Source organism: Heloderma suspectum, chromosome 13 (assembly GCF_057233095.1).
Source record: "Heloderma suspectum isolate Gila_16-S chromosome 13, 16-S_ref, whole genome shotgun sequence".
In the NCBI taxonomy this organism is placed as follows: Eukaryota; Metazoa; Chordata; class Lepidosauria; order Squamata; family Helodermatidae; genus Heloderma; species Heloderma suspectum.
In genome coordinates this window covers 15,864,079-15,887,283 of record NC_139470.1, presented here as the reverse complement: position 1 = coordinate 15,887,283, position 23,205 = coordinate 15,864,079, and the positions used below count along the sequence as shown (strand labels likewise).

Here is a 23,205-nt window from a genome sequence, read left to right as displayed (position 1 = left end):
TTAAATGCACGTTTCATGAGAAAATACATAGAGGAAGGGTTTAAAAAAAACACCCTCAAATACTGTAATGGAATTATGGGTGACACAGACTGAAAATAGACAGAATCACTCATCTCTGCTTCCAGACAGTTATGAGACATCTTTCCCACATCTGTATGAGCTTTCTGCTGGAATAGGGTTAGGCAGCCTGGTGCCCTCCAGATGTTTCACCATTGGCCATACTGTGGGGCTTAGGGGAGTTGAAGTCCAAAACATCTGGAGGGCATCAAGTTACCTACCTGTACTTGAGAAGGTTAATAGTCTTAAGTCTGCTTCTGGTATTTCCAATTTTTTTGCTCAGGGGGCTGATCCTGCAACTCCTTGCTGCAAAGAAAAAAAATCCTGTAATGTGGAAAGGATTTAGAGCCGCAAGTCAGAAGCAATCACAACATATTTTCACACTATGACAGGGAATGCCTGCATGAGTGGAGGGCATGCAGTTATGCTGTTGTGCATAATGCTTGTGTTGGGACGTCACACTAAACCATAGTTTAGTGTAATGGCAATGAGACTAGGTGAGTCTTGGGCTTGCATGCCCCCCTCTCTCCCCACCCTCCTCTGGTGCAGCCACAAGGAGTAGTTTAGACATTTTTGCTTCCAATTTCAATTAACTAAAGCTTAACACAGGGAGGGATGAGCAGAAAGTAGATCTCCAGATGTTTTAGACTTCAACTCCCAACATTCCTGACCACTGACCATGCAGGCAGGGGTGTTTGGGAGTTGAAGTCCAAAACATCTGGAGATCTACTTTCTGCCCACCCCTGGCTTAACATTATGTCTGAAACTTAAGCTGTGGTTAATCCTAACTATTATTTGTTGAAACAAGCCAGCTTCAGAAACCACAGTATAAAGTTGGCTTGTTTCAAATAAACCACAGTTAATGTTAACCATGGTTTGTCAGGTTTGGACAACAAAACAAGCTGAAATGAATAAAAAAATGGAAGCTTCTGAACTAAGCTTCTTGTGGCTACACCAGAAGAAGAGAAAGAAGGGACAGCATGTGAGCCAAAGACTCACCTAGGTTAATTCTCATCACACTAAACTATGGTTTAGTGTGAGTTCCTAACTGGGCCAATAGTAGCATGTTGTGAGCATGTCCTCAGCCATATATAACTAGTGAAGGATGAACTGATAGCATCATAATTTATCATTTGTTTATTGAGCTGTGGATCCAATCTTTTACACTCGGATGGGAGTTACAAGATCCAGTATTACAAGATTTCGATGCAATGCAGAGAATTTAAACTAACTCATTGTCAAACTCAGTTTGAATTCCGAAAGTATTAAAGTAAAGTAGATCAAAGTCAGGGCTTGTTATACATTCAAGAATGACGAACCTACTAGATTCAGCTTACAGGCTTGACTAATTATGAGTTTTGGCAGCATCACTACAAACAACACGGGAACCTAGAGAACATGAATTTAGCAAGTACTTTCTCCTAGTCTCTCTCCTTGTGGCTATGAAAACTTTTTTAAAAAATATCTTTATTATAGTTTTCAGCGGAAGGGTAACTAAAATAAATAGGAAGAGCAAAACGGGAAATGCAAGCTTAAATTCAACAGCTCAGTAAGTGATCTGTATCATTAGGGGAGGTGCGATTCACAAAATATGTCACTCGGAGGCCAAAGAAGGTGAAGATTTGAGAGAAACAGAGAAAAAGACAAATAGGGATATCACAAGTAATCAAAAAGAGGTGCTCGGAAGAGCAAGCGCCTTTGATCAAAGGCTTGCAAGCACGTGTGTCCTGAGCAGGGGGGGAAATTGCATGAATTTTCAAAGGACCTAGTAAGAACTTCTGCTCTCTCCCAACCACCAGTACAAGAAAATATGTCTATAGTTCTGGGAAACCCAGCTTTTGCAGATGGTGTACTGGTATATACAAAGAACAGAATCAGGGTTAGATACCAATAATGTGGGTCTCGATTTTTAATTACAGAACATGTAATCAGAAACAAAGAAAGGAATACAGAAAAGATCAGAATAAGGGTACAAAATCAAATATTCCTCAAACTGTATGTGACTATAATGTGAATTAAAATACACAACAAAATTCACCTAGTACGTTTGTTGTCTGTCTGGTATGTTTGTTGTCTGTCTGGTACCTTCTATTCTATGAATTTTATCTATTAATCTATTTCAGCAATATATAAAACTTTCAGATACCAATAACCTGTAAGTTTAGACTGGCCTGGTTTGGACATAATATATTTTATTTATTTATTTATTTATTATTAAATTTATTAATCGCCCATCTGGCTGGTCACCCAGCCACTCTGGGCGATGTACAACATACAATAAAACAGTTTAAAACAATAAAATTCTACAATAAAAACATTTCCTAAAATACCCTAACCCACCCCAAATGCCTGCCTGAACAACCACGTTTTTAATGCACGACGGAAGCTCATTAAAGAGGGGGCATGACGGAGTTCCCTAGGGAGGGAGTTCCACAGAGTGGGGGCCACCACAGAAAAGGCCCTCTCCCTCGTCCCCACCAGTCTAGCTGTCCTGGCTGATGGGACAGACAGAAGGCCATCCGAGGCTGATCTTGTTAAGCGGCCTGTCTGGTGCTGCTGGAGGCGCTCCTTAAGATAGGCTGGGCCGGAACCATATAGGGTTTTAAAGGTCAAAACCAACACCTTGAATTTGGCCCAGAAAACAACTGGTAACCAGTGCAACTCCTTCAGCACTGGAGTGATGTGATCTCGCCGGCGGCTGCCTTTAATCAGGCGAGCCGCCGCGTTCTGTACCAGTTGCAGTTTCTGAACCGTCTTCAAGGGTAACCCCACATAGAGCGCATTACAGTAGTCTAAACGAGAGGAGACCAGGGCATGTACTACCGATGGGAGCAGATGGTCAGGAAGGAAGGGGCGCAGCCGCCGTATCAGATGGAGTTGATACAGCGCTGTCCAGCTCACAGCTGACACCTGAGCCTCCATAAACAGCTGGGAGTCCAAAATGACCCCCAGGCTGCGGACCTGGTCTTTCACGGGTAACCGTACCCCATTCAACACCAGGTCAACATCCCCCAGCCTCCTCTTGTGTCCCACCAAAAGTACCTCGGTCTTGTCAGGGTTCAGCTTCAGCCTATTCCTCCCCATCCAGCCACTCACTGTCTCCAGACATTTGGACAGGGATTCTATGGCCAACCTTGGTGAAGATTTGAACGAGAGGTAGAGCTGCGTGTCATCCGCATACTGATGACACCACACCCCAAACCTCCTGATGATAGCCCCCAGAGGCTTCACATAGATGTTAAATAGCATCGGGGAGAGGATGGAACCCAGTGGCACCCCACAAGTAAGTGGCCACGGGTCCAACACCTCCTCTCCCAGTGCTACCCTCTGGTACCTGCCGGAGAGAAAGGACCGGAACCACCGCAATACGGTGTCCCCAGTGCCCAACCCCTCCAGGCGGTCCAGGAGGATACCGTGGTCAATGGTATCGAAAGCCGCTGAGAGGTCGAGGAGAACAAGGAAGGAGCATTCACCCCTATCCAGAGCCCTCCTCATATCATCTACCAAGGCGACCAAGGCCGTTTCTGTCCCATGCCCAGGCCTGAAGCCCGTCTGAAATGGGTCTAGATAATCAGTTTCTTCCAAGTGTGCCTTCAACTGCACCGCCACCACCCGCTCAATCACCTTGCCAAAAAATGGCAGATTTGAGACTGGGTGAAAGTTGTTCAGAAGTTGAGGATCCAAGGAGGGCTTCTTTAAGAGTGGTCTTATCACTGCCTCCTTGAGGGCTGATGGCATCACTCCCTCCTCAAGGGAGGTGTTCACCACCGCCTTGATCCCCTCACCCAGTCTCTCTCTGCAGCCCATAATGAGCCAAGATGGGCAAGGATCAAGTAAGCAGGTGGTCGGCCATACAGATGAAAGCACCTTGTCCACTTCATCAGGAGGAAGAAGCTGGAACCGATCCCACAAAACCGGTTTGCCACAGGCCGCCTCTTGCTCGCTAACTGTATCCACAGCGTGCAGAGTAACACACCTAATCTGATCAATTTTATCTGCAAAGTGCCTTGCCAAGGCCTCACAGGAGGCCTTAGAATGCTCCAGTGGTTCCGGAGTAACAGGACTGACCAGGCTCCGGACCACTTGGAACAGCCTCCTGGAACAGCACTCTGCAGACGCGATGGAGGCAGCATAATATATCTTGGCTTATTAAGCTAAGTATGTCCAACCCTTGAGCCTTTTCCCCTTCTTGGTGTGCTACATACAACTGAAAACTTCCTGAGTTATGTCCATGCCAGGAAATGATGGTTACCAGGTTTAGAACAAACTATGATCTGTAACTAACTTCAAACCATGGTTTCAGATCATGGTTTGTTCTGAACCTTCTAGCTATAGTTTCCCAGTTCAGACATAATGGGAAACTATGGTTAATTAGCCCAAGAAGTCTTCAATCATGGTGCACCCAAAAGAAAGGAGGGAAGAGGCGGTGTGTGCAGGCAGAAGGCTCATGTGTATCTCACCTTAGTAAGCCAAGGCAGTGCAGGCCACTGTTTCTCTTTTACATTAATACATAACAGTTGATCACACTGTAAATGGAAGATAAGACATTTATGAGGTACTTGTTCAAAATACAGGCAAATGTTTGGATGCATATAGTGGAAATCTCATGTAGTACCAGGGGTCATGCATTTCTGTGTGTGCATACCAAAAATGGGATTTGGGAGTATACAATATGGATTGTGTGCACCACCATGAATTCCCTGCAGTTCCATCTACCCTCTTTCTTCAGCAAACACAAAAATGTTGTGAACACTCCACTCCAGTCTCACCTCAGACATCCTGATGTGTTCTTGAAGACAGTTGTCCACTCGGCATCTCGAGGCTTCGAGTCTTCATTTGGCTCATTCTCCCAACCAGAATGGGGGATGATCACTTCGTTGGTCAGCGTCTGAAGACCATGGTTAATGATCACCATTTTGAGGGGCTCATAGGATGACAAGTTCCAAAGGGTACCTTTAGCAAGTGAAAATGGTGGGGAATGGTCAGTTGAATCCTTGTTTTTAATTGCAGGTAGAACAGTATTTTTTAATTGTTCAACCAACAGGGCCAGCCCTACCATTAGGCAGAGTGAGGCAGCTGCCTCATGCAGCAGTTGCTAAGGGGTGGGGAGCGGACAAAGCTGTGTGTGCCATGTGGCCCTCCCTGCACTTCCTAGGCTAGCCTGCTATCCTCAGGTGCAGTGCAGGATGCTGTCCCATCACCAGTGTTGAAGTAAGATTCAACAGCCAGTCTGGATGGCTTCTGTACATGGAATGAAGGGAAGTGCCATCTTTTACTTTGCCTCTTGGGCCAGCCCTGTCAACTAATGAGATCATCACAACGGGGTTCATATAGTACAGCAAAAACAGATCAGCATTACAGTTAACAATGGTTTGTAACAGTAATCTCTTACTAGTTTTAGTAGTGCTTATTTCGTGATAGTTTAACTATTGGTCTGTAATAGCCTTACTGTGCTAACAACACTGGTAGTTGTAGGTATAGGTGTTCAAACCCTTTAAGCATTAGTTTCACTGACAATTACTGTGGGTTAACAACAGTCAGAGTGCTGTTAAAACTGAGTGAGGAACAATCAAAGGAAATTTGCAGTAAACTGAAGACTGTGATAAATATGATTAGAACAAAAGATCTCCTTAACCCATTCCAACCCAGTTAATTCCCTCTACCTCCACCCTCTTCCAACTCTCAACCAACCACATTTCCACCAACACCCCAACTGTCATTCCATGCACCTTTCAACTCTCCCCTCCCACTTAGCATTTTATATTTCCCCACCATGGTGCCCTGCAGATGTTTTTGGACTTCCATTTGGGCATGGGTGGTGCCATTTTGTCTACTTAAGCAACTGCACTCAGCCTGAACATCAGAAACAGAGGGATTGATAAAGCAAATATATGTACATTTACTTTGCCCTAGCTATCGTATCACAGAAACCAGCATTTCTTGGCACAGAATCTGCACTACTTTGCCTCAGAACTCGACTAGACTCTTTGTTGCTGTTCAGCATGGAGCACAAACATTTAAATGCTGTAAATGAAATACCTCCATTAGTATCATCCCAAGCTAACGTTAGTTGATTCAGTAAGATCAGAGTAGGGGAGAAAGAGGGGGAATTAGATGCTTGGGCAAGTCGCAGTCTCTCTGGCTTGGTTCCACACTGGTAAAATGTAATAATAATAATAATAATAATAATAATAATAATAATCCACTTCCCAGAATTACTGTCAGGATGAATGAGATAGAGGTGGCAAAGTGATAATCCCTCCAAACTTCCTATATAAATGCTAAGTGAGCATCCTGAGTGCAAACTATCCATGTGAATATCAGCTTGCAAACATTTTAGTATGTTGCAAGGGCAACCTCCAGAAAGCAAAAAGCAAAAAAGTGCACATTTCTCATCTCCTAAAGCTCTCAGCAGAATTACATTTCCAGGATCTAAGTGGCTAAGTTGAACTCTAATCAGAAACGTCAATCTAGAACTTTCAACAGGCTGGCCATAAAATGTGTGAACCCACCCAAGGATCCTTTCCAGAATGCCAAAGGTTGCCGCTTATGGAGTTTATTAGCGGCGGATATTTTCAATGTTGCAGTTCTCATAGTTCCTACCTACGAATATTGGGCACTGCTTTCAGCATTGCTGAAATATACATCAGTATAGGAGTTTTCAATGGGGAACTAACCACAACCCCCTGGGAGAACAAGTTGGGAAAGAAAAAGCGATGGGGCCAAGCCACCCCTTATGTGGGCTGGAATTTATGCTTGCAGGCTTCATCACCACAAATCATTGGTTCACACATCCCAAGGGCAGCTGCTTTTAGGCTGCCATCCTTTTAGGGGCATTGTTAGGTGGGCAGCATGTCCGCAGAAGAATTTTATCTCCAGCTACCCAACGCTTAAGTGGCACTTCAACCATGACCTAAGAGGCTGAAATGACTAACAGATCTCTGATGATTGAAAACATTCCGCTCTTGAAAGTGACCTCTGAAAGAGGCTCAAGGGGCTCTTCACTTTTAGCTGAACGGAACAGCCTTGACCCACCTATCTTATGATTGTGATTTTGCTTGCAGTGGCCACGGACACTTCCAGGTGGCCAGCTTTGTGAATGCAATCAACACACTCCAGGAAACAAGGCTTCGGGCTAAACTACTTTATTAGTCAAGGACTCACTTCTTTACAAATTCAGATTCTGGGAAACTCTCAGACTGCATAGAACTAGCTAATCCACACATCTACGGATATCAATACAGGATACGAAGTGGAAGTTAAGAAGTTGCCAGCAGTCTGGGCAAGAACTTCACAGCCAGACTTGCTTCGCAGGGATGCCCCTCCCTTAGGGTGGCTCCCTCCTATGTTAGCTTCCGAACTTTCCTGCTTCGCTCCGTAACAGACCCTAGCATCCCTCAAGTCACGTCCCTCTCCCTCCTCCTCCTCTTCCTCCAAGACTTGAGTTCTCATGGTGGAGGAATGGCGGAGCCATTCAGGCTGGGCCATCTGTGTGTCAAGGTCTTGGGAAGAAAGTCTCACCAAATCTGGGCTCACTAGGGAGGGTGCCGCCCTCTGTTCCTGCTGTTCTCATTCTGAATCTGAGTTGCCAGACATCTCCACATGCTCAGATTCATTTTGATAATGGTAGCCGCAAAAGGGGCTTATGCCCAGGCAGGGGTGTTGCACTTAAAATATTATCAATGGAAGTTTCCCTAAGCTTAATTGCTTAGGAAATTGTGGAGGGGGGATTTTGGGGGAGCCAGAGTGCACAGGGAAAGGAAGTTAACCTTTCCCTCCCCCAACTGTGATCCCCCTGGAAATCTTCACTCCATCCCCCGGCATCACACCTAAGCTGAATAAAAACCTCCTGTTGGCACCAGCGGAAAGAGCTTTTCTTAGCTTAATTGCCATGCGGGCAGTGCAGTGGTTGGGGGGGGGGGTGTTACAGCATGTGGAAATGGAGGGGGGAATACCCTTCCATCCCCAGCTGCAATCCCCCTTGAAAACTGCCCCCCGCCTGGCAATTAAGCTGAGGAAAAACCCTTCCATTAGCACCAATAGACACTTAGGGCTTCTTCACATGGAGCTTTTATCCTGCTGTTGAGATTGCTAACTCACGGAAGTTTGCGGGTCCTTTTCATGCCGTCATCAACCTCCAGGGCACATCCAGAGGTATTTCCCGGTTATTCCATCTCAAAACGATCCAGAAAAAATGAGGTAGTAAAAAAAACACACCCCGGATTATTGCGCTATTCTAACAGCCAGTAGATGGCGATGTTTCATTGGGTTCTATGGAACCTTGAAAATTAAAAGCTTCCTCTCTCAGCAATCACATGGTTGCCATCTGGGAGCCTGCTGTAAACACAGAAAGGCTCCAGAATGGGAGGACTGTGGGGGGGAGGGGAATGTAAAGGCAGCCTTAGATCTGGGGCCATAGGAAATAGACTCCCACAGCTAGCAACGCCCCTGCCTCCCAGACTCCAACAATCTGAAGACGTCAAGTGAAATCTGCTTTCTCCCCTAAACCACTTTCACCTCCTCCCATTACTTTTCAGATACTTGCTGCAGGGACATTCATCACTGTATTTATTTCCTTGATACACCTTACTTACTGCATTAGAGCTCATGTGCACACTTGGCACGACAGTAATTATAATGATATGGATTTTTTTTTTTAAAGAAGTCGCTGTAACATTTACACAAATTAATATAATACAATTTTCTTTTCTTTTAAAAAAAGAATACATTAGCTCCTGAAGGCTAGCCATTCAGAACATGAGACAGAGAAATTAATCCTGAGTCCATTACATGCTATGGAAGTAAAAAAAAAAAAAAAAAAAGAAGGAAGGAAGGAAGGAAGGAAGGAAGGAAAGAAAGAAAGAAAGAAAGAAAGAAAGAAAGAAAGAAAGAAGGAAGCATGGTGTTCCCAAGTTGATATTTCTGTATTTTCATGCCATGCGCAGGTTTGATACAAAGGATCCAATTATATACTCGCCAAACCATTTGTGACCAGCTCCTTTAAAATGCGAAGATTTACAACCTGACAAGGCTGCAGCGAGTTTGAACAAGTTCATGCTTGTTCAAGGTCTTTACGAGCAAGTAGCAACAAGTGCCATAAATTCTGCAGTGCCCATCTTCCCAGCAGGAGTGTTCTTGTGCAGGGTTGCAGCCAGCCATCCCACGTCTTCCCATTCCTTTTCCAAATGACGTTCAACACTCTGTGATGACTGAGCAGACTCATTGGGCTAGGGATCTTTTTTGGGGCGGGGGGATAGTACAAATATTGCCCCCTTGGATAGTACAAATAGAAATGTGTATTACTCAGGGTCTTCCCACGCATGCTGATACCTCCCCTCTTGTTCCTTAGTGGCCCCGATTTAGCTCCAGTCCTGTTGGCACTCAACACCTGAATTCGCTGTTAGGAATGAATAATTTCAAAGTATACATTTCTAACCAGGTGTTGTCTTGCTGAATTAGAGCTTTGCCCTGGGCCTGTCTTTACCTCTGCTCCTGTGGTCCTGGAGGCAATGATGGGGGTGGGGGAATAGCACTGATGACAGTCCCAAGAGGGGGCAGTGGGTTTCCCACTACTGGGTGGCGTGTCAGTTGAGGAAGCAGCTTTTGGTGGTGTCTCAGGGGATATTATTGTGTCTCCACCTGAGCTAAGGGGCTGCCACAGGATCCTGTTGCTATACTCCTGGGTCTTGACACACAGAGCTTTTCCATACAAGGCTATTAATCAGCTGTATCTACTTTCGGTTTTGTCGCAGAACTGAGATCTGAGTGCTACACAAAAAGCGTTTCCTGCTTTTCCACTACATAACCTTTAGGCAGTGCTATGGTACAGCAAAATAGTGCAACTACACAAATGAAAAAGTGTTTTTTGCTCTACAATTAAACACCTCATTTTCCCTACTCTTCCCTACTTTTCCCTACTCTTCCCTACTTGCCCAAAGTGCCCTTTAGATACAGACGTTGGAGGGTAATAACATTGTCTAAAGACCATGAGTAGGGAATGATGAGCACATGATAAATGCCTCATGTAGAAGAGCCCATAATGATAAGCTTCCACCGACTTCTAATGCAGCATATGAGATCTTGCTAAATTCACAACTCATTGCTCTATATGGAATATAACAGTGCTCATTATATGATGGTGGTACTGGGGAACTGAACATGCAAAATGGAGCAGAAGCTTGCATCCAGAATGAAAATATTATCTCAGCAATTTCACAAAGCTGCCTTAAAAACAAACACAATGCAATATCCTTGCCAAAATAACTTTTATCCATCAACATTTCTCCCCCAACAGAAAAGAATGTTAATCTAATAGCATTTTCCCTTGTTAGTGGATTGAACAGATTACAGGATTCAGAGGAGGGTTTTTTTTCCTTGCCTTGCTAAACATTATCTTGATCATACATATTAGTTTGCAAGAGATGTGCCAAAGGGTTTCACACACACCAATCAGGGGACCTCCGTTTGATTCCTTCACAAACTTGTTATCCCAAATGGCTGAAGATTTCCAGCTCAACTCATTTTTAAAATCAGCTATTGTAAACAACAAACACTGGTTTCAGTAATAAGGGTTGTTCTTTTCAAAGAAGATTATCATGGTTGTGTCTGGATAGAAAAAGGAGGAGAACCTATATTAAATTCTCACCTTGCAAATAATTAAAGCTGCAACCCCAGTGGCCAAGGGCTTATTCAGAGGTTTGGTTTGATATTTGGTTTTTTAATGGACCCAGAACAGTGACAGCTACATACCTTTTGAAATCCCCTGGAGGGTAATTTGACTAGTGCTGTTTGTAGGCTTCAAGGATGGGGAAACTTTTGACAAAGTTACAGGGGAGAAGTGGGGCAAAGTGCTTACCCCAGCCATAGTATTCATGCTCCCAGTTTCTGTTTGGCACTATTTTTCTTGAACGTAGTTCTTAGCCCACATGTAGCTAGCAATGTCTTGAAGCCAAATCAGGAGTGCTTCCTCTTCTTGCTGTGGCGTCTTCTGGGCAGGAAGAAACATTCCTACCCCAAAGATGCCAGAGTTGAGGCATTAAGCAATGCTTCTTGCTCCTGCACTCACTCTGATCTGGCTTCACAATGATGCCACAGGGCAATGCTTCCTGTCTTCACCCTGGTGTCTTCTGGGTAGGCAGTATTCATGAAAAATAGTGTCCAGTGAGTGCAATGGCTACCACCTCCACAACCATATGAACAGGCAGTGAGAAAGGTGAAAGTGAACCACTTTTTCGCAACACTTTCCATTCCCCCTTAACACCTTCCACCCCCATTTCCAAAAAAAACCTTTGGCTCAGCTCTAGCTCTGACGGCAAGTTAATCATGCGGGTCACCTGGAGGATGCATGAAATGCAGACGATCTTTCTTTTTAAAATGGGAGCTGCAGCAGTTGATCCCATATTCCAAGCTGCAAGAGGTCAAGCAAGAAATCTGTTTCCAATACAGCTATAATAATAAAAGGGGATGTGTGTCTGTCTGTCCACTCGTCAGCATCATAGCACCAAGACCATGAAACCAAGACACCTGAAACTTGGCCTGTATACAAAGGGGACCCTAGAGGTGGGCACCTCAGGGTCATTTTGTTTTTCAAATGCATTAATTCGTTTTAATTAGTTTAAAAGTGTCCTCCATACGGTTGGAGCCTGCAGTAACACCTTCAGCCACTATGGGCAAACTTCCCTAACCAGCACATAGTGTTGCAGTCCATACAGTTTGAAGCCAGCAGAGATTAGTAGGCTGAGGGACAGAGTTATATGCCTCCCACATTGCCCCACTGGGCGGCAGCCCTCTCCTCAGGGAAATGGAGCAGACAGACCCTTCCCTCAGGTAGCTATTGAGGTGCACCATGGCAGCCGCTGCCGTTAGGGGTGCTAGCAGCCATGGCATCACTCCAATGGGCCAGGCACAATGTGTCTAACCCTGGCAGCTGGGGACGTTTGCTTGAAGGCTTTGCTGTATCAAACTAAGGGCTACTCTAGCCCGTGTGAAGCCAGGTCCATTTGTCAGTTAATAATAAAAGACACGAGGCACAACTTGCCCAATTGCTAAAAAAAAAAAAAAATGCAGTGGAGGCCCTGCTCCGGAGGGCAGTGAATGCAAGAAATGAGTACAAAATTAGGGATTTGTCTGGCATAGAATGTCAGATTCTGTTGCCACAGCTCTGCAGCATTTTCAAATCATCCAAAGAAGTTACATTGCAATAAGTACCCAAAGGAGGAAAAGCTCGTTAAAGCTCCTAAATTCTCCAGTTGCTTATCCAAGCAGTGTAATAGAATGGAGGCATTCCGTTCCATGCCTCCACACTGGAGGCAGTCAAGATGGGGCTGGACAGCCATCTGTCAGGGATGCTCTGACTTGGATTCCTGCATTGAGCAGGGGGTTGGACTCGATGGCCTTGTAGGCTCCTTCCAGACCTACTATTCTATGATTCTATGATTCTAATGCCCATGTCCTGTACCTCCGATGGGAACATTCGTTCCAACTCCCAACCTTATGGCTCAGGGTAAAATAAGACCTTTTGCTGCTTTCCCAAATCACAACATATTACTTCCCTTATCAGGCCTGCTGTCATTCTTCTCCGTACTGGGGATCAAGGAAGTGAACTGCTGAAAGCCATGGCTCTGCCTGGGTCCCGAGAGAGATCATGTCCAACTTGAGGCTTGACAAAAAATTGAGGACCGTCGCTAGCTGCAACTCAGTTTGTGATGTGCCTAATGAAAAGTGTGAGATTACCGAGGCAGAGTTTGCCAGGGGGATATGCAACGTGAGCACAGAAATGTTTCATTTGACTTTATGCATCCACAAGTAGGACCTGAAACAAAATGTTGCAGTTTTAATGCTTTTATATGTATTGTTTTATGGTGTGCTTTTGGGGTTTAATTTTTGTGAACCGCCCAGAGAGCTTGGGCTATTGGGTGGTATAGAAATGAAATGAGATGAATGAATAAATCAATCAATCAAATCCTCACCCCCAAAGAGGAACATCCCCTGTTCAAGATTCCAGCCAACCAGCCCGCCATAACTTCTGCCCGGGTAAGCTGACAAGTTTTAGCAAGCCAATTCATCTTTTACTCTTCCTTCCATGGTTTTCTGTTTTTTTTTTCTAACGACCATATTCCATGATATCCAAGGAGCATCCTTGTGTATCCACCCTGGGATTTAGGGTGGGGGGTGGGGAGTGGGGAAGTTGCCCCCTTTTATGTTTTTTATCCTTCTACAAATCTCAACATCACAGTAATTCAAGTCTATGCCCCAACCACTGAGGCCGAAGAAGCTGAGGTTGATCGGTTCTATGAAGACCTACAACACCTTCTAGAACTAACACCAAAAAAAGATGTCCTCTTCATCATAGGGGATTGGAATGCTAAAGTAGGAAATCAAGAAATCACCGGGATAACAGGCAGGCATGGCCTTGGTGTACAAAATGAAGCAGGACAAAAGCTAATAGAGTTTTGCCAAGAGAACATGCTGATCATAGCAAACACTCTTTTCCAACAGCACAAGAGGCGACTCTACACATGGACGTCACCAGATGGTCAGTATCGAAATCAGATTGATTATGTCCTTTGCAGCCAAAGATGGAGAAGCTCCATACAGTCAGTCAAAACAAGACCTGGAGCTGACTGTGACTCAGATCATGAGCTGCTTCTTGCAAAATTTCGTCTTAAATTGAAGAACGTCGGGAAAACCACTAAACCATTCAGGTATGACCTAAATCATATCCCTGATGAATATACAGTGGAGGTGAGGAATAGATTTCAGGGATTAGACCTGATAGACAGAGTGCCTGAGGAACTATGGACGGAGGTCCGTAACATTGTTCAGGAGGCAGCAACTCAATCCATCCCAAAGAAAAAGAAATGCAAGAAAGCCAAGTGGCTGTCTGAGGAGGCTTTACAAGTAGCTGAGGAAAGAAGGGAAGCGAAAAGCAAGGGAGAAAGGGGAAGATATACCCAACTGAACGCAGAGTTCCAGAGAATAGCAAGGAGAGACAAGAAGGCCTTCTTAAATGAACAATGCAAAGAAATCGAGGAAAACAACAGAATGGGAAAGACTAGAGATCTCTTCAAGAAAATGGGAGATCTCAAGGGAACGTTTTGTGCAAAGACGGGCATGATAAAGGACAAAGAAGGCAGGGACCTAACAGAAGCAGATGAGATTAAGAAGAGGTGGCAAGAATACACAGAAGAACTATACAGGAAAGATCTGAATGTCCCTGATAGCCATGATAGTGCGCTCACTGAACTTGAGCCGGACATCCTCGAGAGTGAAGTCAAGTGGGCCTTAGGAAGCATTAGTAACAACAAAGCTAGCGGAGATGACAGTATTCCAGCCGAGCTATTTAAAATCCTAAAAGATGATGCTGTTAAAGTGCTGCATTCAATATGTCAACAAATCTGGAACACTCAACAGTGGCCACAAGACTGGAAAAGGTCAGTTTACATTCCAATTCCAAAGAAGGGCAATGCCAAAGAGTGTTCAAACTACCGCACAATTGCGCTCATTTCACATGCCAGCAAGGTGATGCTCAAAATCATACAAGCTAGGCTTCAGCAGTATGCGAACCGAGAACTACCGGAAGTACAAGCTGGGTTTCGAAGAGGCAGAGGAACTAGAGATCAAATCGCCAACATTCGCTGCATCATGGAGAAAGCAAGAGAATTCCAGAAAAACGTCTATTTCTGCTTCATTGACTACGCTAAAGCCTTTGATTGTGTGGATCACAACAAACTGTGGCAAATTCTTAAAGTGATGGGAGTACCAGACCACCTTACCTGTCTCCTGAGAAACCTGTACGAGGGCCAAGAAGCAACAGTAAGAACCAGACATGGAACAACCGATTGGTTCAAAATTGGGAAAGGAGTACGACAAGGCTGCATATTGTCACCCTGCTTATTTAACTTATATGCAGAGTACATCATGAGAAATGCCGGGTTGGATGAATCAGAGGTCGGAATTAAGATTGCCGGGAGAATTATCAACAACCTCCGATATGCATACGATACCACCCTAATGGCAGAAAGCGAAGAGGATCTCAAGAGCCTCTTGTTGAGGGTGAAAGAGGAGAGTGCAAAAGCTGGTTTGAAACTCAACATTAAAAAAACGAAGATCATGGCATCTGGCCCCATCACTTCCTGGCATATAGAAGCGGAAGAAATGGAAGCAGTGACAGATTTTACTTTCTTGGGCTCCAAGATCACCGCAGACGGTGACTGTAGCCATGAAATTAAAAGACGCTTGCTCCTTGGGAGGAAAGCTATGGCCAACCTAGACAGCATAGTAAGAAGCAGAGACATCACCTTGCCGACAAAGGTCCGTCTAATCAAAGCTATGGTTTTCCCAGTAGTAATGTATGGCTGTGAGAGCTGGACTATAAGGAAGGCTGAGCGCCGAAGAATTGATGCTTTCGAACTGTGGTGCTGGAGAAGACTCTTACGAGTCCCCTGGACTGCAAGGAGGTCAAATCAGTCCATCCTAAAGGAAATCAACCCTGAGTGCTCATTGGAAGGACAGATACTGAAGCTGAAGCTCCAATATTTTGGCCACCTAATGCGAAGAGAAAACTCCCTGGAAAAGACCCTGATGCTGGGAAAGACTGAAGGCAAAAGGAGAAGGGGACGGCAGAGGATGAGATGGCTAGATAGCATCACGGATGCAATGAATATGAACTTGAGCACGCTCCGGGAGAGAGCGCAGGACAGGAAGGCCTGGCGTGCTATGGTCCATGGGGTCACGAAGAGTCGGACACGACTGAACGACTGAACAACAACAACAAATCTCAAGGTTCCCCCCAAGGATGCCAATATCTCACTCTTGTTTCCAACTAGTACCATTTTGGCTACAATCTTGTCGGCAATCAACACCTGATTTCGCTCTTAGAAGGAATGATAACTTGCCCCGAGTAGGGATATCAGAGAAATCCATTCAAGGGGGTGGAGTTCAACGAGTTTTCCGAGGTTTGGCTAGGACTTTGTTTCAGTTTCCGCTATAGCACACGACTCAATCTGCATTGGGCTGGGCCAGTTTGCAGATTTTCTGGGCATTTTGCACAGTTTTCCACATGTACCACAAGTTGAGCAAATTCAGCCATGATTTGTGCAATTTGTTCAGAAATTTGTACAAACTGTGGAATCTGTGGGGAAAATGTGAAAAAAAGGACCTGGAGTTCAGGGAACAGCCTGCAGCTTGGCTCGCAAACGCAAATTGAGACATGCATGCAGGGGAACTCTGTCGAGTCAAAAAGGAATTGGATTTCCCAGCAACTGACATCCCTAGCCCTGAAAGGAACTTTAGAAAGTGCCTTACACCACTTTGGATTTGTCCATCAAGCCCAATATTGTCTACTCTGATTGGAAGTTGCTTTCCAGGGTTTTAGGCAGAAAGGAGTCTTTCCCATCTCATGTTACCTGAACCTTTAAACAGAACAAAGCAACCTAAAGATATCTGGGACATTCTGCAGACAAAGCACGCACCCAACCGATGAGCTACGGTCCTTTGACAGCACTTGCCATCACTATCAGGGAGACATTTTCCTCCCTCTCTCATAATACTAGAACCCAATGGGGTCATCCCATGAAGCTGACTAGTGGGAGATTCAGGACAGATAAAGGGAAGGACTTCTTCACACAGCGCGGAGTTAAACTATGGAATTCACTTCCACAAGATGTAGTGATGGCCACCACTTTGGATGGCTTTAAAAGGGGGTTAAGCAAATTCCTGGAGGAGAAGGCTATCAATGTCTCCTAGTCCTGATGGCTCTATGCTACCTCCAGTATCAGAGGCAGTATGGCTATGTACACCAGTTGCTGGGGAATATGGGCAGGAGGGTGCTGTTGCACTCATGTCCTGCTTGTGGGTTTCCCATCGACAGCTGGTTGGCCACTGTGTGAACAGAACACTGGACTAGATGGACCTTTGTTCTGATCCAGCAGGGCTCTTCATATGTCCTTATTATGTTCTCCTCAGTCACACACAGGCACTATTAATACCCTCTCCATCAATGCACTTATGACCACCCTTCCATACATGCACAAATAAGCCCCAGCCTCCCCACATATGCCCATCTGACTCCTCCTCAGTCACTTTGACCCCCACTCCATACACACAGGCACTAATAATCCCACCCTTCCCTCAAATCCATTGACCCTCCTCACGCATATGCTAATGATCTCTACTCTATACACAATAATCCCACCCTCCAGAAAAATTACTTAGGGCCAGTCCTATGCATGTGTAGACAGGAAAAAGTCCTACAATGATAGCTGGGGAGTGCTGGGAGTTGTAGGACTTTTTTCTGTCTAAACATGCATAGGATCGAGCCCTTATTTGTTTATTTGTTACATTTGTATCCTGCCTTTTGCTCCAGGAAGCCTAAGGCGAGATATATGATCTTCCTCCTCCTCCATTTTATCCTCCCAACAACCCTGTGAGGTAGGTTAGTCAGTGAGAGTCAGTGACTGGCCCAAAGCCACCCTATGAGCTTCATGGCTGAGTGGGGACTAGAACGCAGACCTCCCCAGTCCCAGTCCAACACTCTCACCACTACACCACATGCTGGCTCTCAAATGCAGTGATGCCCCTCCCTCTATACACACAGGCATGAATAATCCCACCCTCTTATATGCACTTATGACCTCCTCCTCCTATGGAATTCACTTCCACAAGATGTAGTGATGGCCACCACTTTGGATGGCTTTATAAGGGGGTTGGACAAATTCCTAGAGAAGAAGGCTACCAATGGCTACTAGTCCTGATGGCTATATGCTACCTCTAGTAACAGAGGCAGGATGCTTGTGCACACCAGTTACTGGGGAACATGGGCAGGAGGGTGCTGTTGCACTCATGTCCTGCTTGTGGGTTTCCCATCGACAGCTGGTTGGCCACTGTGTGAACAGAACACTGGACTAGATGGACCCTTGTTCTGATCCAGCAGGGCTCTTCTTATGTTCTTATGTTTAGGGGGATCCAAGTGTGACTCTCTCTGATAATTCACAGTCCACTGGAAGGAAAGTTTGTATTCAGGCCCATGGAAACTTGTTATCTAATGCAAGTAGCAGGGCAAAGAAGGCTCAATCCAGATTGGAACCACAGCAGGAGTCAAAGGGTTAAAAAAAACCCTATTCCCCCACACCAGGATCCTGATTCATATCACACACACACAGACACCCACACACCCTGCTATTTACTTTTTAAAAGGCATTCACACAACTGCTAATTGTGGCAATGCCATTGCTGCTCATTTGGGCCATTTCTCAGTTTTGACAGCACACGTTCCGAGCACAAAATTAATTCATTAATTAGGATTCAACACCACCCCCGACCCCTGTTTCAGGAGGAAAAGGGCAAACTCCAGAATGTTTTCGCTATTTCAGAGAAGACTGATTACCATTTAGCTTTAAAATATTATCCATGCAGGTCAAATTGTAGGCCAGCCTTTCCATTTCTGAACCTAAAGAACTCAAATATGCACATTTCTGGAAATAAGCTTCTGACAAATGACTCTGACTGTAGAAAAATAAATGGATTTTGTTCTCCCCCTTTTTTTAAGGCAAAAACCTTTTTCTTAAAAGGGTCTATATAATAATCCATGACCACAAAGAATAAAGTCCTGCAAAGTAAAGGCGCATATTATCAAAAGAGTTTTGAGGGCAAAAGACAGAACCATTCCCTCAAGTCAACCCTCTGTCAATTAGCTCAGCCTTCCGCAACCTGATGCTCCCCAGATGTGTTGGACTGCAACTCCAGATATGTTGTTGTCCAGCACATCTGGAGGGCACCAGGTTGGGGGAGGTTGCATTAGCAACCTCCACATTTTAAAACTTAGTTGGCGGAGTAAAGAGAAGCGTGGCCTTCCCATGTGCCAGGACTCACTTCCATTGTCAAAGCAATCATAAAGGGCTGGAGGATTGTCACCCTGAGATCTGAAGCAGTTACAGCTCTCCGTCATGTTTGTACTGGAGTTCACTAGTCAACGATCCCTAATGAATGAAGCTTGGTAAAGAACATCAATCATGTAACATTGGCCGCATATGGACATAAAACTACACCAGAGTTTCCTGTGACGAGATCAAGCCTCAGTAAGGATTGAGCTTGTGCATTCCCCCTTCCCTTCTCATCCTCCAGCATGGCTACAAGGAGCAAGTTTGGAAGCAAGCATGCATGCATGCATGCATGCATTTATTTATTTATTTTCTATACTGCTAAAAACCAAAGCTCTTTTTCCTTAACCACAACTTGCTGTGTCATCGAGACTGATAAGCCATGGTTAATGTTAACTAGGATTTGTTTGAAACAAGCCAACTTCAAACCATGGTTGAGCATGATGTCTGAACCCAGCCTGTATAGCCCACCAGGGGGTACCAGTACTGGCCTCTCAGGTCCCTAAGCAGAAGCCAATTATGCCTTTCAAACTATGATGGTATCCAGGGCCTCTACAGTCCGGATCATTTTTACGTTAGGACTCTGGAACCGTTTGAAAGGATTCCATGTTGATCGGCCCTTACATTTTGCTTTGACAAATGGCCCCAAAACACAGAACACTCGCACTGACACTTCCACCAGTATCATACATTTCCATTAAGTATTAAATAGAATTAATGGTAGAGAGCTGATAACTCTCTGTTCTAACTTAGGTTGAAGTCTATGTTTGGCCATGTTTAATTTGTGTGTGTGTGTGTGTGTGCATGTGTGTGTGCGCGCACGCACACACGCGCAACTTTGGATTGCTTTAAAACTTGTAACTGTTTTTAGTAAGTGGTTCGGTACCTGAAGGACTGCCTATAACCCTAGGAGCCTGTCAGCCTTCAAGATCTTCCTGAGAGTGCTCCCAAGATTGTGAAGTGAGATGAAATGAGGTGGGAAGCAATGAGAAACAGGGCCTTTTTGGCTGTGGCACTCAACCTCCTCCTGTCCATTCATCTCTCTCTCATTCTCTCTCTTTCTCTCTCCTGACTTTTAGAAAGGATCTCAGGATGCTGCTTTTTTCCTTCTGTTTTTAATACCCCCTAAAGCTGTTCTTTCTGAATTCTGGCCTTTGTACTTTTATTTTTTGTTTTTCTTAAGGTTGTAACGTGATTTTCTATTTGCTGGCTGCCTTGTAAATCCCTTTGGTTATTAAGCAGTGTCTACATATTCTATATGAAGAAAACAAATAAACCAGGCTTTTCTATTTGCTGGCTGCCTTGTAAATCCCTTTGGTTATTAAGCGGTGTATACATATTCCATATGAAGAAAACTAATAAACCAGGCTTTTCTATTTGCTGGCTGCCTCGCAAATCCCTTTGGTTATTAAGCAGTATATACATATTCTATGAATAAACAAATAAACCCACCAAGATCCACCAGGCTTCCCCTCTTCCCATTTTCAGATGGTTGGTGAAAACTTGTTTTATTCTGGAAAGCATGGTTTTCTGCTGTTGTAAACCATCTATCCCAAGCCCACCACATTTTTTAAGTATTTCGCTGTTTCTTGATCTATTTTAAGTTATGTTTTTATATTTTGGTTACTTTTCAAAAGCTGCTTTGAACAAATCATTTGGAAAAGCAGGATACGAACAATGTAAACTGTAAACAAATGTGTGTTGTACGTTGCTTTGGCAGAGAATGCAACGTACACAACAGTTTCACGAACAGTGCAATGGAGAGGAAGAGGGCCCATGTAAGCCACCTTGGGTTCCTTGCAAGAGGAAAAATGGTGAGATATAAATGAAATAAATAAATAAATAGGCATAGTGCTTCTGATACTGGTATCAGAATCTGGAAACTTTAGCTGGTCCAAAATAGGGCATGAAGAATGTTAACAGGGACTAGCCAACGTGATTATATTATGGCAGTACTTTTCCATCTGCACTGGCTGCCAGTCCATTTCCAGGCCCAATTCAAAGCACTCATACTAACATTCAAAGTCCTAAACAGCTTGGGGCCAGGTTCACTGAAGGAGCATCTTCCACCATGCATATACCTGTCCAGACCCTAAAATTAGCTTCAGCAGTCCTTCTCTGGGAGCCCTTACCAAAGGAAGTGAGGTTGGAGGCTACCAAGAAGAGGGCCTTTTATGTTGTAGCACCCCAGTTGTGGAATGGGCTTCCCAGAGAGATTTGTGTAGTGCCTACATTGTGCTCTTTCCAGCACCAGATGAAGACATTTTTATTTTCCCAGGCATTTCAGTTTTTCAGTTTCGGTTTTATATCTGGTATTGTATTTTTAACCTTTGCCCTGCTGCTAGCTTCTATTTGGCTATTATTTTCATTTTTTATACTGTAGTTTTAAACTTTGAAACGTTTATATTGGATTTTATTGTCTTGTATTTCATGGTTTTAATTGCCGTGACCTGCCCAGAGAGCTTTGGCTATTGGTCAGTAGAAAAATGTGACAAATAAATAACTGACTGGCCACTGTGGGAAAAGAATGCTATACAAGAAAGGACTTTGGTCTGATCCTGCAGGGCTCTTCTTACTGTATGTTCTTATGCTTCTGTTACAAATCTTTCCCATTAAAAAAGACAACACACCCCATGGCTACAAGATTTGTGCTCCTGCTGAAGAGGGTTTGAATCGGCTGCTCCTGTTTATGTTTTTTTTTACTGTTGTAGTTTTAATTTATTCATTTTTATGTTATGCTTTAATTAAGATTTTGTCCTCAATCTCGATTTTATTGTTAGTCGCCTCAAGTGCCATTTTGAGGTGTGAAGGTGGGATAGAAATCAAATGAACAAACCAAGAAATGGCTTTCCTGAAAAAGAGATGCCCGCAGAACACTGACCTGTAATGAGTTCCCGCACTTCCATGTCGTTCGTCTTCCGCAATAACCGGATCAAAGCTGGGATTCCGTCGCAGTTCTTTATCGCCACCTTGTTCTCATTATCCTTGCCATAGGATATATTTCGAAGCGCCCCGCAAGCTTTGCGGTGCACCTCCGGCTTCGGGTGATCCAGCAGACCCACCAGGATTGGAATCCCTTTGAGGTGCCTCACATCCTTCTTGATTTTATCGTTCTCGTAGCACAAGTGCTGCAGGTACGCTGCTGCATTAGACTTGACCGGGTCGATGGGGTGACTGAGCATGGCGATGACTTCGGGGAGGTCGGGGTCCCGCCACCGGGGATCTTTGCGGATGCTGTCAATGGAAGGTGAGCGCTTGCCCAGGCGGTCGATGCTGGCCATGCTCCCCCTTTCGGGCTGTGCCAAGGGCGCGGCGTAACTGCCATGAAGGTACGGGATCCTGTCATCGGAAATCTCCGTCTCAATTGGATCATCGTAGCCTCTGCTAAGAGAGCAACAGCAACAACAAACTTGGATGGCTTTCTCACTTAAGAACAAAGAGTGCACTGCAAGCCACTGGACTCCATTACAGCCAAGGAATTGGAGCCGCAGCCATGGGATTGCAAGCCACTGGACTCCATTACAGCCAAGGAATTGGAGCCGCAGCCATGGGATTGCAAGCCACTGGACTCCATTACAGCCAAGGAATTGGAGCCACAGCCATGGGAATGCAAGCCACTGGACTCCATTACAGCCAAGGAACTGGAGCCGCAGCCATGGGATTGCAAGCCACTGGACTCCATTACAGCCAAGGAATTGGAGCCGCAGCCATGGGATTGCAAGCCACTGGACTCCATTACAGCCAAGGAATTGGAGCCGCAGCCATGGGATTGCAAGCCACTGGACTCCATTACAGCCAAGGAATTGGAGCCACAGCCATGGGATTGCAAGCCACTGGACTCCATTACAGCCAAGGAATTGGAGCCACAGCCATGGGATTGCAATCCACTGGACTCCATTACAGCCAAGGAACTGGAGCCGCAGCCATGGGATTGCAAGCCACTGGACTCCATTACAGCCAAGGAACTGGAGCCGCAGCCATGGGATTGCAAGCCACTGGACTCCATCACAGCCAAGGAATTGGAGCCACAGCCATGGGATTGCAAGCCACTGGACTCCATCACAGCCAAGGAATTGTAGCCGCAGCCATGGGATTGCAAGCCACTGGACTCCATCACAGCCAAGGAATTGGAGCCGCAGCCATGGGATTGCAAGCCCTGGACTCCATCACAGCCAAGGAATTGGAGCCACAGCCATGGGATTGCAAGCCACTGGACTCCATCACAGCCAAGGAATTGGAGCCACAGCCATGGGATTGCAAGCCACTGGAC

At 45.0% G+C, this 23,205-nt stretch overlaps 1 protein-coding gene across 9 annotated transcripts in view; it reads right to left on the bottom strand.

The window, feature by feature from the left end:
- Positions 1-23,205, bottom strand: part of ARVCF (ARVCF delta catenin family member) — a 641,936-nt gene that overhangs the window by 128,613 nt on the left and 490,118 nt on the right. For 6 of the 9 annotated variants that reach the window (XM_084820398.1, XM_084820396.1, XM_084820391.1 and 3 more), the window contains 2 exons: positions 21,817-22,319; positions 4,827-5,010 (listed from right to left, as the gene is read on the bottom strand). In XM_084820398.1, the coding sequence (XP_084676524.1) occupies positions 4,827-5,010; positions 21,817-22,319 (687 nt within the window). The remainder of the gene's footprint in view (positions 1-4,826; positions 5,011-21,816; positions 22,320-23,205) is intronic. The other 3 variants (XM_084820397.1, XM_084820393.1, XM_084820395.1) reach the window with 1 other exon arrangement.